Source organism: Lissotriton helveticus, chromosome 3_1 (assembly GCF_964261635.1).
Source record: "Lissotriton helveticus chromosome 3_1, aLisHel1.1, whole genome shotgun sequence".
Taxonomy (NCBI): domain Eukaryota; kingdom Metazoa; phylum Chordata; class Amphibia; order Caudata; family Salamandridae; genus Lissotriton; species Lissotriton helveticus.
The window spans coordinates 1,749,622,841-1,749,636,729 of record NC_136061.1 but is presented as its reverse complement, the minus strand read 5'-3'; the positions used below and the strand labels follow the sequence as shown (position 1 = coordinate 1,749,636,729).

Here is a 13,889-nt window from a genome sequence, read left to right as displayed (position 1 = left end):
CCACCAAGAGGTGCAGTCTGCTTCATATTAAGTTGAATTTCGTAATTGTTTTTCTGTGGGGAGATTTTCCTCCTCTTGCTTTCAGTTTTGTTCCTTGGGTATAGGTTTAGAGGTACACTCTACGGTGTGGTTCTATTACCCTCCTCAACACCAAATTTTGTTACTGTACAACCTAATTCAAAATTGTCATTTGCGAGTTCACTGATGGGTGTTAATCATCTCTTCTTCGTTTCCTGAAAAAGTGAGATGTATTGTACAGGGAAGCTGCCAATCATGCATAATTGAGGTTTATTGTACGAGCAAGCAACCGATCAGCTGGAGTGCAGCAAAGATTCCTTTCATTTGAGAGGGATTCTCAACCAGCCAAAGTGGTCAGATTGACACAATCATCGACCAGTTAAGCTGCCAAAATGCTCTCACTCCACCTACTCTGCTAAAAATCAGATTATAACTGAGAGAACTCCTGAAATTGGGGACTATACAAGTTACCATACCAGTGTATGTGGTGCTTGAAATCCTTTTGCTTAAGCTATTGTAAATATAATTCCTCTAAGAATCAATTTTCTCTCACCTGAGGAAAGACAGGAAGAGAATGAAGTGGTCATCTGGTAAAATTATATTTGAGTCTCCAGTACTATTGGCTCCATGTCAACGCTATCACACCTATTTTGGCTTGTACTACACTGGCAAGGATGTAGCGCATCATATTCAATTTGCTGCCATAGTAAATGTTAGTGTGTTAACGTCTCTTTCAGCAGAATCAACTTTTCTTAGTGTTTAGGTTTTAAATTAAGAGTATCTTTCAACTGTGGAACGTGTGATTCACTATTGTTGCTAGTATTAAAAAATTATCTACAGGCCTGATGTTCCAGCTAGAGGACGATTGAGGTATGCCCAACAAAAGAGAGCTTTATAGAGAAACAAAACAAACTTTGACCTGAGAGCACCATCTATGAAATGCAAGAGGACAGTATTCATTCATCTGATGACCCATCTGTCTTCCTTTGAAATGGACTAGTTTCCTCTAGCAGCCATGGGTGTTATGTGATATTATATTATTGCATTTAATTAATTAATAACCAAACAGGTAAAGGTTGAGCATAAGCTAAGATCGATGACAGCTCTTTTTCTCACCTTGCCGTAGAATATTATCCAGCATTGAATTTTCCACACAGTCACATGCTTGAATTATTCTCGGTCATCAAGAACTAAATCTAAACTTTACAGTAGGGTTCATGATGAAGCATAGAATAGAATATTTCTTCATTAGTGTAGAGAAGATCTTTCTTTGTTCTGTTATTTAGAATTTCTGGAGGAGTTGGAAGATTCTAGAGGCAAGACAAACTATTGTCACTCTGACCTCTCCTCCACTGTAGCAACATGGCGTTGCAGCACTCTATGCAGTCTCCTGACTGCTTCCAACATCTTGCTGTCACTATGCCATAATGATCCACACCAGATACTGAAAAAATGGAAGTCCGGGGAAAGGGCACAAGTCATGATGTTTGGTTATACAGATTTTTCCAAGTTTATCACTCCATTAAATATAGTTTGAAAGATACTTAGACTTGTCAATTAAGACTAATGTATTCACTGCTGGGTCTTATATAGGCTTTATAGATACGTTTTTCTGTGGCATATTCAACTACAAAAGTCAATTTGAACGGTTCGTCTGTATTTCTATTCCTGTATTAAATGTTTTCTTCTGTGGCAGGAAGCTTAATGTTGAGCTGGTTTGGTTGTGTCATGGCTGCACGTCTTTTTCAGTTCTGAACTTTCTTTTTTACTAATATTTGTTTTTCCAATTATTTCCAATGCAATGAGCCAATTCTACAACTCCAAGAATGTATTGGTTAATTGTAAGCCTACAACATAGAATAAGGAGTTGCTGTGACTTTGAGTCATCTATGCTGTCAGTCGTTCATTCATTTTATTTGGATAGCTCCAGATAATAGGGCTTTAGAGGTCTGAATTTCAGAATAAGACTCGGTATGATTGTACATTCAACATTAAACTGACCTCTTTACAATTTATTAAAGGCTTAAGCAACTACCCTATTTACTGTGATGTAGTGAACGGATAACTCTTTCCTTTGCTATCCGCCGAGTTCTAAGGCACTCTGTATAGGAGTGGCTAGAGCTTTGCAAACACCCTCCCCCAACCCACCCCCACACACACACACACTTACACACACAAAAAATATAAGTACATGTCATTAAAATCCTCCACTATGTAGAAAGACACACTTATTCATCACCTTCGTTCTGGTCCACTCAAGAAAATGAATTCCTTTTTGTTTAGTGGTTGTGGAGGAAGGGGAGAATAAAGAACTTAAAAGAGATTTATTAAGCAAGGAGCACCTGGAAGGTATTCACATGCTTTGGTCTTATGTCTCCTTCTCTAGCATAATTTATATTTATTAAGATATCCATTAGATGTCATTGTTTCTGCATATTGTGGATGGGAGAGGTTAGCATTTCCAAAAGGCCCCCTACCGAAGATCAGCCCAGGTTATTTATTTCCCATTCATACTGCATAACTTGCTCTATAGATGGTGGCTTCATGCCAGTTTTGAATGTCCATTTTGGCCAAGCTGTTCTCCGTATCAACTATACTTGCTGTTTGATAGCTCTCTTGTGATATTCACCACCGAAACTGAGTAATGTTCCCTAGTCCATCTCCAACTAGTAGCAGTTCTTAAGGGGCTAAAATACGAGAGAGCAAGTCACTCCCCACAGTACCTTTGGTTTGCATAATGTGTCAGCTCCTTCATGTTACCAGTACTCTCTCTCCGTATCTGGCTCACATCTTGGATCAGTACATCCTAAGCCACAAATATTGATTTCGTAGTAGATGCAACTTAGGGTTTCCCATGGTGCTTGCTAGAGAACCACCTGTGTCACGTGTTTCTCTTTTTGCCTGATGAAATGGGACAACCTCTCATTAGCTTAATTTAGATTTCTCATATTACAGTACAAAGGGGTTTCTTTTTTAAAAGTAGCAGAAAAAGTGTTGCTACTGTATCTTCCTATTGTTTAGGCCAGCCTATCATCAACTTTGTGTTTTAATTTCTCTTTACTAGCCCCCTTTAGTAAAGACCCAGACTGTTACAATCTCTGATGTGTCCAATGCGGTGAAGAGTGAGATCCAAACCAAAGAGGTTCCACTAGTCCACACAGAAACGAAAACAATCACCTATGAAGCTGCGCAGGTGAGCTCTTTGTACAACCACTCTTAAATATTAAATGGTTCTGCCGTGCAGCAGATTGTTTTTGTAAGTGTTAAAAGTCTGAGTCTTGCCATTGCATTAGTACGAATACGTTATAGTCTATATTGTGGTTGTTAACGTTCTAGGCTTGTAAAGCAGTCAGGTCTTTTATCTATATGTGTGAACAATCTCAGCGACACAGCTTTACGTCTCCTTTTGAGTGTTTTTAGACCTCACACATGCCCAGCCCACTCCTGCAGTTGGAACATCACATAGTGTGCATGTGGAATCTTAGTAGTGTAGATGACATCTGCCTTTGAAGCCTGTTCATTGCTGAAAGGGGCAATTCTCAAATGAATGTAGTATTTAACGTTTTCTTTTACGTTTGGGCTTTTGTGTGAGGAAGTATTATGTTTGTCTTGCCAGAAAGCTATCTATGTTTCTTCACCAGTCTATTGTAAAAAGTTTTCTTATTCTGTTAAATCCTTTTCTTCATGTTCTTGTTCACAAACTAATGTTCCCTATTATTTTCAAAGTTCTCCAGAATGGTGTATTCTTTGTACACAATCTTCTCCCTTTGATTTTTGAGTTTTTTCCGTGGGAATTGATGCTGTTGTTCAGCAATGTTTGCCTCTTATTTCATAGATGAATGATAGTCATTGTGATTTGGACCCTGGTGTTCTTTTGACTGCTCACACGATTACTTCAGAGACCACGAGCAGCACGACGACTACGCAGATCACAAAGGTAACGCACACAGATAATGATGGGTTCTCAATTAAGAGTAGATACAGAAAATGTTCGGAAAGCCAGGATTAACACATTTTGTAGTATGATCTGAGGGACGGGTTAGTGAAGTTCTAAATGTGTTGTTAGACCAAACCCTTGACTTCATCCCAAATTTAGGGGTTATGTAGAAGCTTTGTTTATGCTTCACTTACCCTAGATCAGGCTTCTTCAATGAGTAGGTCGTGAGCTACTGGTAGCTTTCCACCTACATGGAAGAATATCAACTAAATTAGAAGCTTTTGCTGGGTTATAGTAAAATATGTACAGCAAAATTAAAACGTATGTATATGAAACAAAAATGTGTGTATTTTTACAACTCATAACCTGATGTTTGTAGAAAAATGATTGAATTAAATGTCTTTAAAGCTGATAGTTGAGTGATAAATCATATGGCATTAAGTAGAATAATTACTAATATTATTAACTTGGTGTCGGGGCACTGCAGCTATGGCTGTTATGCATTCCAGCTCCTTGACATTCGCAAGAGTAGCCGTGTGCTCTATAAACAAATTTTCATTCATGAATGATCTATGTAGAAGTATTCCAAATTGATAAAGCTTTTTTAACATTAATGCTTGCAACCATAACTGATGCACTGAGGTGACCACTGCTGTTCATCTTGTAGTGGTGGCCCTATCATAATCTTGTCTGGCCTGGTCACTTATTAAAGCACTAATATTAGTAGCTCATGATGGTTTTCACTGAACATAAGTACCTCTAATTACCAAAAAGGCCGGAGACCCGCGCCCTAGATTAACAGTGTAATTAAAAAGATACCGTGAGCCATAACCTTCAAGGAACTGTCCCATTGTCCCTTTGCTTTATGTAGATCCACAAGGTTTGAATGCTTTTTTGATTGAAGCAGCCCTTCTCAGCTCTCAGCAACTACTTTATTTCGTTCACTCTACTATACTAATTGGTTAGGAACATCATTTTTTCATTAGTCTTTTCCTTACATGTTCTTGTGGAATAATTTGTTAATGTGTTGACCATGTTATGGGAATATTTTCTAAACAATATTATGGTGGCGTGGCCTGATGGAAGATAGAGTAGATGTTATCTTCTTCCACTCCTCCAAATCCCCACCATCATCATCAATATCTTAAGCCACCTGAAACCCGCCATGTAAAACTGAACCAGAATTACTCAAGACAGGTAGCAGAGACTCTTTCAGAGCAATCTTCTGTTCTCTGCTATCTAAAGGCCCTCAACCCTTCATCAGAGGTGATGGATGATATTGCTAGCATTCTCTCTGTCAATCCCTATAAAATGGAGATGAGTATTCGTATTGCTATGGCAGGGCTCATAGAGTAAAACTGGAACATCTAACACCTTGGGCTTTTGTGTTTCAGCCAGTCGAATTCCCTCTAGCTTCAAAATCGTCATGTCCTTCTGAGGAGCCAATCAGTGAACCAAATGACCGTTTTGGTAGCGGGCTAGTCATTTAAGACTCTGATTTTAAAGAGCTGTTGAAAGTGTGCAGTGAGCATATCTGAAAAGGGAGCGTTGTTGAAGGAGGAGGAGAAACTTACCCACTGCCGTGAGGGGAACGGCTCGTCATTGTCGTGCTGGGGCTGACACTGCATCGCCGTGAGGGGAACGGCTCGCTGCGCCAGGACCATCACCGCCGCGAAGGCAGGGACTTCAACTCCCAGGTGCCCCGGCGGTTGTGTCGCGCGAGTGACACCAGCAGAACACCCGGAGGCGCGTCAAAAGAGAGGAGCGCCGAGCGCTCAATGGGAGCATTGTTGAAGGAGGAACTTACCCACTGCCGTGAGGGGAACGGCTAGTCATTGTCGTGCTGGGGCTGACACTGCATCGCCGTGAGGGGAACGGCTCGCTCGCCAGAACCATCGCCGCCGTGAGGGCAGGGACTTCAACTCCCAGGTGCCCCGGCGGTTGTGGCGCGTCAAAAGAGAGGAACACCTCTCGCCCCGCGAGTCGAGCGCGGGAGCGCCCGGGCAAAGCCCGGGCCAAGGGCGGGCCCGTTTAAGCCCGTTAAAGACCGGATAAGGCCGGGCCGGGCCACCCCCCTTCCAGCTATTTCGCAGCTTTGCCTTGTGAGTACTCTGTGTTATTATATCGTTGCTGACTTGTTGGGATCTGAGCAATGCCTCCTAAGGAGGCTAAGGGGAGAGTGGACACTGGCAACTTTACGGGAGCCATGGACCAGTTCATAACGAGGATGAACTGTGTTGTTGATGAGGGGATCACGATAATGAAGTGACGTGTTTCCCAGGAACTCGCAATTGCAAGAAGGTCTTCAACGGGACATATTGCGAATGTGCGGACTCCTGTTAATTGAGGTGCTAATGGTGGTATTGGTGCTTTACCAATTCTAGAACTCCCCATTCCACAGCTCCCCTCTTGCGATTTATCACAGGCCTCCCCTGATAGCCAGTCTACGGTCTCAGATTCTTAGTTGTTATCTCCCCAAAAGTTGCCTATTGTGCCTAATGTAGTTACGGTGTACAATACTAGACAATTGCGTGGGAGAGACCCGGGGGCAATTTCAAAGAATAAGCAAGGGCTGTCAAACAACAATGGTGGGAAGAAAAAGAAAGCCCAAAAAAATATGAGAGAAATTCCAGCTACTCTGGAGCAGCCCGCTGTGGGCAACTCTGTAATCCCTGCTCCAGGCACAGTAGATTCTTCACTGCCTTGTAGGGTGCACCAGGTAGCAGGAGGGCTGTCTAATCAAGGCGACAGGGAAGGAGTACCGGACGTTGAGTCAACTGTCATTGATGACACTCTTAGAGCTCTCCTACGTCCACTAGAGGATAGATTGAGTAAGATTGAAGTACACTTAAAAAGGATCGAGCGTGACTTCAAGGGAATTGTAGAGCCCTCTTTAAGGGATATTACTCCTATGGCCACTAAGTCACTAGCCAAAACCAGTGTAAAAAAGGCTCCGGCTGCCCAGAAGGACGCTGTAGCATCGAACATTGTCCACGGGGTTTCAGTTGCACCCTCAGTTGCACCTCCAGTTGCACCTCTTGTTAAGGATCTAGCATCTGCTGATACAAGTAGATCACGAAAATGTAATATACCACAGGACAGTAAAGGTGGTGAGGTTCCCATCGCCCATACTCCCAGGAGGAAAAATATTTTAAATCTACCCCCGAAGGTTTGTCCACTTGTGGTAATCTTAGCTGGGGTACCAGAGTTGGGTAAACATGAGGGGGAAACCCCCACAACACTGCGGAACAGTGTTGTACACTGGTTAAACATAAACAGACCACTGCCCCCACACATTGTGGGCAAAATACTTATGATTCGGAGGGTACCATGGGTCGGCCATTTGGCCAAAAATATAAGGGGGGACTGCATCTTGATTAACTTTAACAACCCCAGAATTGTGGAGTACATCTGTAACTGGAGATATCCTAGCGCAGGCGTGGCTATTCACTCTCTCCCACTGACCTATTTTTACCCCCCGGGTCATTTCACCTCACAGGCAGATGGCTGGACACTGGTGCAGCGGAATGGGAGGGGGCCACCCCAGGGGGGGGTTGGCTCATGCCCTCTCTCCGCTTGGACCCTATCTCCAACCATATTCGTTTTGACTGTCTGGAGGCTGTTGACTGACTCCATGATGGAGTAGGAGTATTGATCAGTCCCTCTTCCCCTCTGGGTAGTTGTTCTCCCCATTCTCCTTTATCATTACAGTCCTCGGGCCCAGAGTTTCCAACCTTAGTCCTGGAACCTATGAGGGGTGCTAATATCATTAGTCAGAACTTATGTCAAACTCCGTGTGTCCCAATCTCCAGTAATGCTCATATTAATAATCTTAAACTTGTCTCGTGGAATGTGGCAGGTCTGGGAAACAAGCTCTTACTACCGGATTGGAATAACTTTATCGATGGGTATGATATATGTTTATTTCAGGGGACTTGGTGCCTTGAACCTTTATACAAGCCGGGTTTCTCATGTTTTTATGTACCTGCTACCACGGTTGGGCGAGGTCGTCCCTCTGGAGGGCTTATGGCATGGGTACGGATAGATCTTAACCTTAAGATTGTTCACCACACCTGCTCATCATTGGAGGTTATGGGACTTTCCATCAAGGGTATGAATGGTATTTCCACTTGATAATTTTTCAATGTATATGCTAGAGGCACCCAAGGGGGGGCCAAATCCTCCACTATTTCTATTTTATCTGATTTGTTTAAAATGTGTTCTCCTGATTCCTTAGTTCTGGTTGCTGGGGATTTTAATTGTTCGTTTGAGCCTTTGGCAGCAGATGACAATCTTGGAGTTTATGAAGAAGATCCCCGATGGGGCATTCCGTCTCTCTTGCTCACGCCCGTGAGGAGAGGTCACCAGTTGTCATCCAATTGAACGCCCTAATGATTGAATCAGGACTAAGAGCTGTAAATGGGCGTACTATTTCCGATGCCCAGGGGGCAAATACATATAACAGGGTATCGTGTGAAAGTAGAATTGATTATATAATGGTGGATAGGAGAGCATGGAAGACTGTGGTGGATATGGTCATTATACCATCAGTAGAGAGCGACCATACGGCTGAAGACCCGGATCAAATCCCCAACCATATAACAGATAGCGAATGGTTTGAGCATTTTAGGAAACTCTATGGGGGCGATGAGCCGCCCGGAGCTCTAGGGCCTTTGTGTGGTGGCCATAGGAGTAATATCCCTTAAAGAGGGCTCTACAATTCCCTTGAAGTCACGCTCGATCCTTTTTAAGTGTACTTCAATCTTACTCAATCTATCCTCTAGTGGACGTAGGAGAGCTCTAAGAGTGTCATGGCTATCGACTCTGGACAGGCTGCCCTCATTAGAGTCGACAAGAAAAAGGTACTGGCTGCAATAACTAAGATTGTACCTGCTAAAGCCCCAGGGCAGGATGGTGTACCGGGCGACCTTTTCAAAGCCAATACTGAAGGTTGGGCCTCTTACTTTGCAAATCTCACGAATGCACTGTTGGAAGGCTCACCCGTCCCGAATTCATGGAAGGCTGCCAAAGTGATCCCCATTTACAAGGGCCTCAGGGGGGACCCTGCCAACTATCGCCCAATAAGTCTTATAGATGCGGGGCAGAAATTGGTTGGCAGGGTCCTCCTGGAGAGGATTCCTTCCTGGGCTGATGAGAACAGCATTATCTCACCCTTCCAGGTGGCCTTTAGGGCCTGCACAAGTACGATAGGCATTTAGGTTGGTACTCTTACACTGGAAGGTGGTTACCATTGGCAAAGGCGGTCTTTATCTGGCATTCATTGACCTGAAGACCGGCTTTGACCTGGTCCCCCGAGACCGCCTATGGCTGGTCCTGGAGGAGATGGGGATTCCCTTACCCATTCTGAATCTCCTGGCTCGCATGCATGATGGAACCTATGCTCGTATTAGATGGGGATCACAGGAGCAAAAAACTGATAAAATCCCTGTGAATAGAGGGGTACGCCAGGGCTGCGTATTAGCCCCTACACTTTTCTCGCTATTTGTGAATGGCGTCGTTTCATTTTTGCTCGAAATTAACGCTGATGCCCCGGTCTTGGCGGGTGATAAAGTCCCCGCACTTCTCTTTGCGGATGACACGCTATTGGTATCAAAAACTCCCGCAGGATTGCAGAAGCTATTGGACGCTTCTGTTCGTTTTGTAAGCTATGGGGCCTCGTTATAAACACATCGAAAACAAAGCTCCTTTATTTTAACCCGAGCAGATCGTCTAGATCCACCTTATCCCTTGATGGGGTGCCACTATAACGCGTAAAAGAATTTGACTACTTGGGAATTCGAATTTCTGATAAACTCAAATGGCAGCCGCATATTGACAAGATGGCGCTAAGCCATAAAAGAGTAGTTGGAGTTTTAGGGAGGGAACACCGTGCATCCACTTCCAAGCCCATTGCTCCTGCTCTGGATATCTACGCTGCAAAAGCCGTAGGCTGTGCCCTCTACGGCGCAGAGCTATGGGGCTTTGATTGTGTTGATGCCCTAGTTATCGCAGAGAACAAGTTCTTTAGGGAGCTTGTATCGCTCCCGAGGGGTACTCCTACCAAACCACTCTTGATTGATCTGGGTCGCCATTCCATTAAGGACCTAGCTACTCTACGCCCTCTATTATATTGGGCCCGGCTATGGACCCCGGAGCTCTCAAGGTATGCAGAGAGTTTAAGAGAAGTTATGAACCTTCATGGAGCCCATACAATTAGCTGGATAACTAATATAAAGAAGCTTCTACTTGTAACGGGCATTGCAACTGGTTGGGAGCCTGGGGTATCGCTATCCAAGGGTGAAATTAAGCGAGCCTACTGGACTTGGGTTGATGATCATGAGCAGAGGGACTCAAACCTAGGTAGGCTGACTGAGGCATTTCGACAGCACAGATTAAAGCCTCGCCTGGAGCCCTACTTTTTTTTTTAACTCTTTATTGCACAAAAAAAGTAATCCACGGTTACATATATATGCAACAAGGTAAATATCGACACGCACTTGCAGAGTACAAATCCGAACAGTAAGTGTATCATAGAGCAGTTGCCGACTACTAGAATGACACAATGCAATAATACAATTTTCTTGTTTTCCGAAGAAACTGAAAAGAAAAGAGAAAAACCAAAGACAAACTGAAGAAAAGGTAATGAGCAGTATGCAAAATGTAGACACATCAATAAGGTTGCGCGCATAGTAGAGCAGTACCATCAGCACCACTAAGGACAATTCTATTCACAATATGGCTTAATGGGAAATGAAACGTGAAGGCAGTCAGGCACAGGACGGGTCCCCAATCCGGTACCAGAGGAGCTACTGTGGAATCGTTCCGTCAGGGAGGCAACACCCAAGGCGACTCGTGTATATTGTCCGCTAGCCGTAGGGTTTCCCAATAACAACGTGGAACAGTGCAGAATATACATGCCCAGCAGGAAAATAACAACGGAGGCAGACCCCGTGCGATGCGGGGCCAGAACTAGCCCACCCCTGTAGGGACTAATGAAGTAACCAATTGGGGTCTCGTCTCCTGAGCAAGCCGTGCCACATACCGCAGGTATGGTTCCCATATGTCAATCGGTCTTGAAGCAAGCGGAATATGTTCTGAGTATTCAACACTGTTGACATTACAGTAGGCCAAGCTACGCAGCCAAGCGCGGACCGTTGGAGCACACCAAAGTAGTGCCACCTCCCGTTTGGCCAAAAGAAAGCCAATGGATGCCAACCTACGAAGGCGGCGTGGGAAGTTTGCAACATAGCCAAGCAACGCAATTTCAGGGATGGGTCGCAGATCCATGCTTAGAATGTCCCCCAGGACCCGGTGTACTTGTAGCCAGTCAGCTGCGGGCAGGTCCAGGAAAGGTGGGCGAAGTCTGCCTGAGGGGAATTACACTTAGGGCAACAATGTGACCTGTCAGAGTCGATCTTATGCGCAAGCGCGGGTGTGTGATACATCCTCCTCAGGAACTTAAAGTGTATGAGTTTATGTCTGGTGTTAATGGACACTTCCCTCGTGGTGGCACAACACGCCGCCCATTGCTCATCAGTGATCTGGGTGCCCAGGTCGTTTTCCCAGGCGGAGCGCACCGCTGCGTCAGTGGATGGAATCGAGGCAAGGCATAACTTGTATAGTTTAGAGACTTCATGCGCCCCTGTCTGATTCTGTATGATAAATGTTAGTGCAGGGGTGTCGTCAGGAGGGAGCGGAAATGTGGGGAATTCAGCCCTGAGCATAGAGCAAATCCTAGTCAGCGTGAATGAGTCCATAAACGTCCTGTCTGTGAAGCGGTGGTCCTCCGTAAGGGAGAAGGCGTGTCCGTCTGGGAAAAGATCGCCGACCGAGTGTATCTGAAATTTGGACAGGGTACGCTGAATCACCAATTCGCCAGTTATGGGGAGCCAGTGAGGGTTAGGCAACGGCAGAGCTGGGGAGTATAATTTCTCAACACGCAGTAGACGTCGCAACTCATCCCATGCCCAACATGTAGTGGATAAAGGCTGTATGTCCTGAGGGTCTCGAGGGATTCCCCTGGGCAGGACGGAACTGAGGGCCACCGGGAGAGCCAAATCAGCCTCAGGCTTCAGAAATGGAATCCTGGCGTCTGGGTGGAACCAAGGGTATGCATAGGAGCTCTGCGCTACTAAATAATAAAGATAAAAATCTGGTACTCCGAATCCACCACGTTCGTAAGGAAGTGTCAGTGTGTGCCAGGCCACCCGCGGGTTCTTGCCACCCCACACCAATCGCAGCAGTGAGGAGCGAAGTTGAGAAAAAAAAATCTTGGTGAGAGGGATCGGAATGTTATTGAATAAATACAAAAATCGGGGGAGGACAATCATTTTTATGATGGCTATCCGACCGGCCATAGAAAGTGGGAGGCGGAGCCAGCGTTCCGTGTGATCCTCCAAAAAATCAAGGGCAGGCCCGTAATTCAAACGGACTATGGACACAGTGTCGAGGTGGAGGTGTATACCCAAATATTTCACAGAGTCGGTGCACCAGTCTAGTGGAAACGAACAGTTCCACTGCAAGGTGGAGGGGGTGAGGGTAAAAATGACCGACTTGTGCCAATTAATTCTAAGGCCCGAGAAGTCGCCAAATCGAGCAATCTCCGACAACAGAGGTTTCAAGTTGGACTGAGGGGTCCGAACGTACAAGACCGTGTCATCGGCATACAACGAGAGGAGAAGCGGCCCAGTGCGGAACTGGAGCCCCCTGTGGAGATGTTTCTCCTGAAAATGTCGAACCAGGGGGTCCGTCGCAATGATGAACAGGAGCGGGGATGAAGGGCATCCCTGACGGGTACCTCGTGAGAGTGCGAAGCTGTCAGTAATGGTGCCATTCAACCGAATCCTAGCTGTGGGGGCCGAGTACAGCAACTCTACAGTCGCCACAAACATATCGGGCATTCCCATTCGTCTCATAATTGATAAAAAAAAAGGGCCACTCAAGGGTGTCAAACGTTTTTTCAGCGTCTAAGAACACCGCTGCAGCCGGGGTGGAGGGCTCAACTCTATGCAAAACAGAAAACAGTGTCCAGAGATTAAGGGAGGTGGATCGGTGTGGGACAAATCCGGACTGCGCCGGCGAGATGATATTTTCCACGAGCAGCGCCAAGCGAATCGCCAGGACTTTGGCTAAAATCTTGTAGTCCAGGTTTAAAAGGGACAGGGGCCTGTAGGAGCTGCACAAAGAGGGGTCCCGTCCCTGCTTAGGCAATAAAACAATGACCGCTTCCCGGAGTGTGGGTGGTAATATGCCCAACTCAAGCACCTCAGCGTAGACTTCGACAAGCCTAGGGACAAGTTCCTCCCTGTATTCTTTGTAAAAATCAGCCGAGTACCCATCCAGGCCGGGGGCCGAGGAGCTTTTCAATGAGTCGATGGCCTCAATGATAGAATCAGGCGTTATGGGTATGGCCAAAAACTCCTGCATATGTTTCTCCAGGTACACCATGGCAATTTCATTCAAATAGGCACCCGGGTTGCGCTGTTCCCCAGAGAGTGTAGAAGTGTATAGGGTCTTGTAGTATGACAAAAACGCCGCAGAATGGAGTGGCGAGTCGTGCCCTGAGCGTCAACCACTTCTGTAATGTAGGCTGCCTGACGTGGCGGCCTAAGCATTTGCGCCAATAGTTTGCCTGGCCTATCTCCCTCGCCGTACTGCCGTGCTGTGTAGTGTTTACCCATAAACCTCAATTCTGTAGTAGGGGATCTCTGTGTATAGTCATAATCTAGTGAATAGTCCCGCCCATGTGCGTGGACCCCGGCAATCAAAAATAATCTCTTAAGTTGTCAGAAAATTGCAGAACTGCAAAGACACTTAAGAGAAAATTTAAAGACAAATAATGCAGCCTATATCCACAGGCTACACTGTCCAGTACTTTAACTAGAAATTCCACCAAAAATCCACAAACAGCAAAGCCTGTCCAGATTCCCTTGTT

General features: G+C 45.4%; 1 protein-coding gene across 11 annotated transcripts in view; it reads left to right on the top strand.

The window, feature by feature from the left end:
* LOC144823746 (protein 4.1-like) overlaps positions 1 to 13,889 on the top strand; it is a 477,862-nt gene that overhangs the window by 373,742 nt on the left and 90,231 nt on the right. For all 11 annotated transcript variants that reach the window (XM_078682543.1, XM_078682542.1, XM_078682537.1 and 8 more), the window contains 2 exons: positions 3,083 to 3,211; positions 3,854 to 3,955. In XM_078682543.1, the coding sequence (XP_078538669.1) occupies positions 3,083 to 3,211; positions 3,854 to 3,955 (231 nt within the window). The remainder of the gene's footprint in view (positions 1 to 3,082; positions 3,212 to 3,853; positions 3,956 to 13,889) is intronic.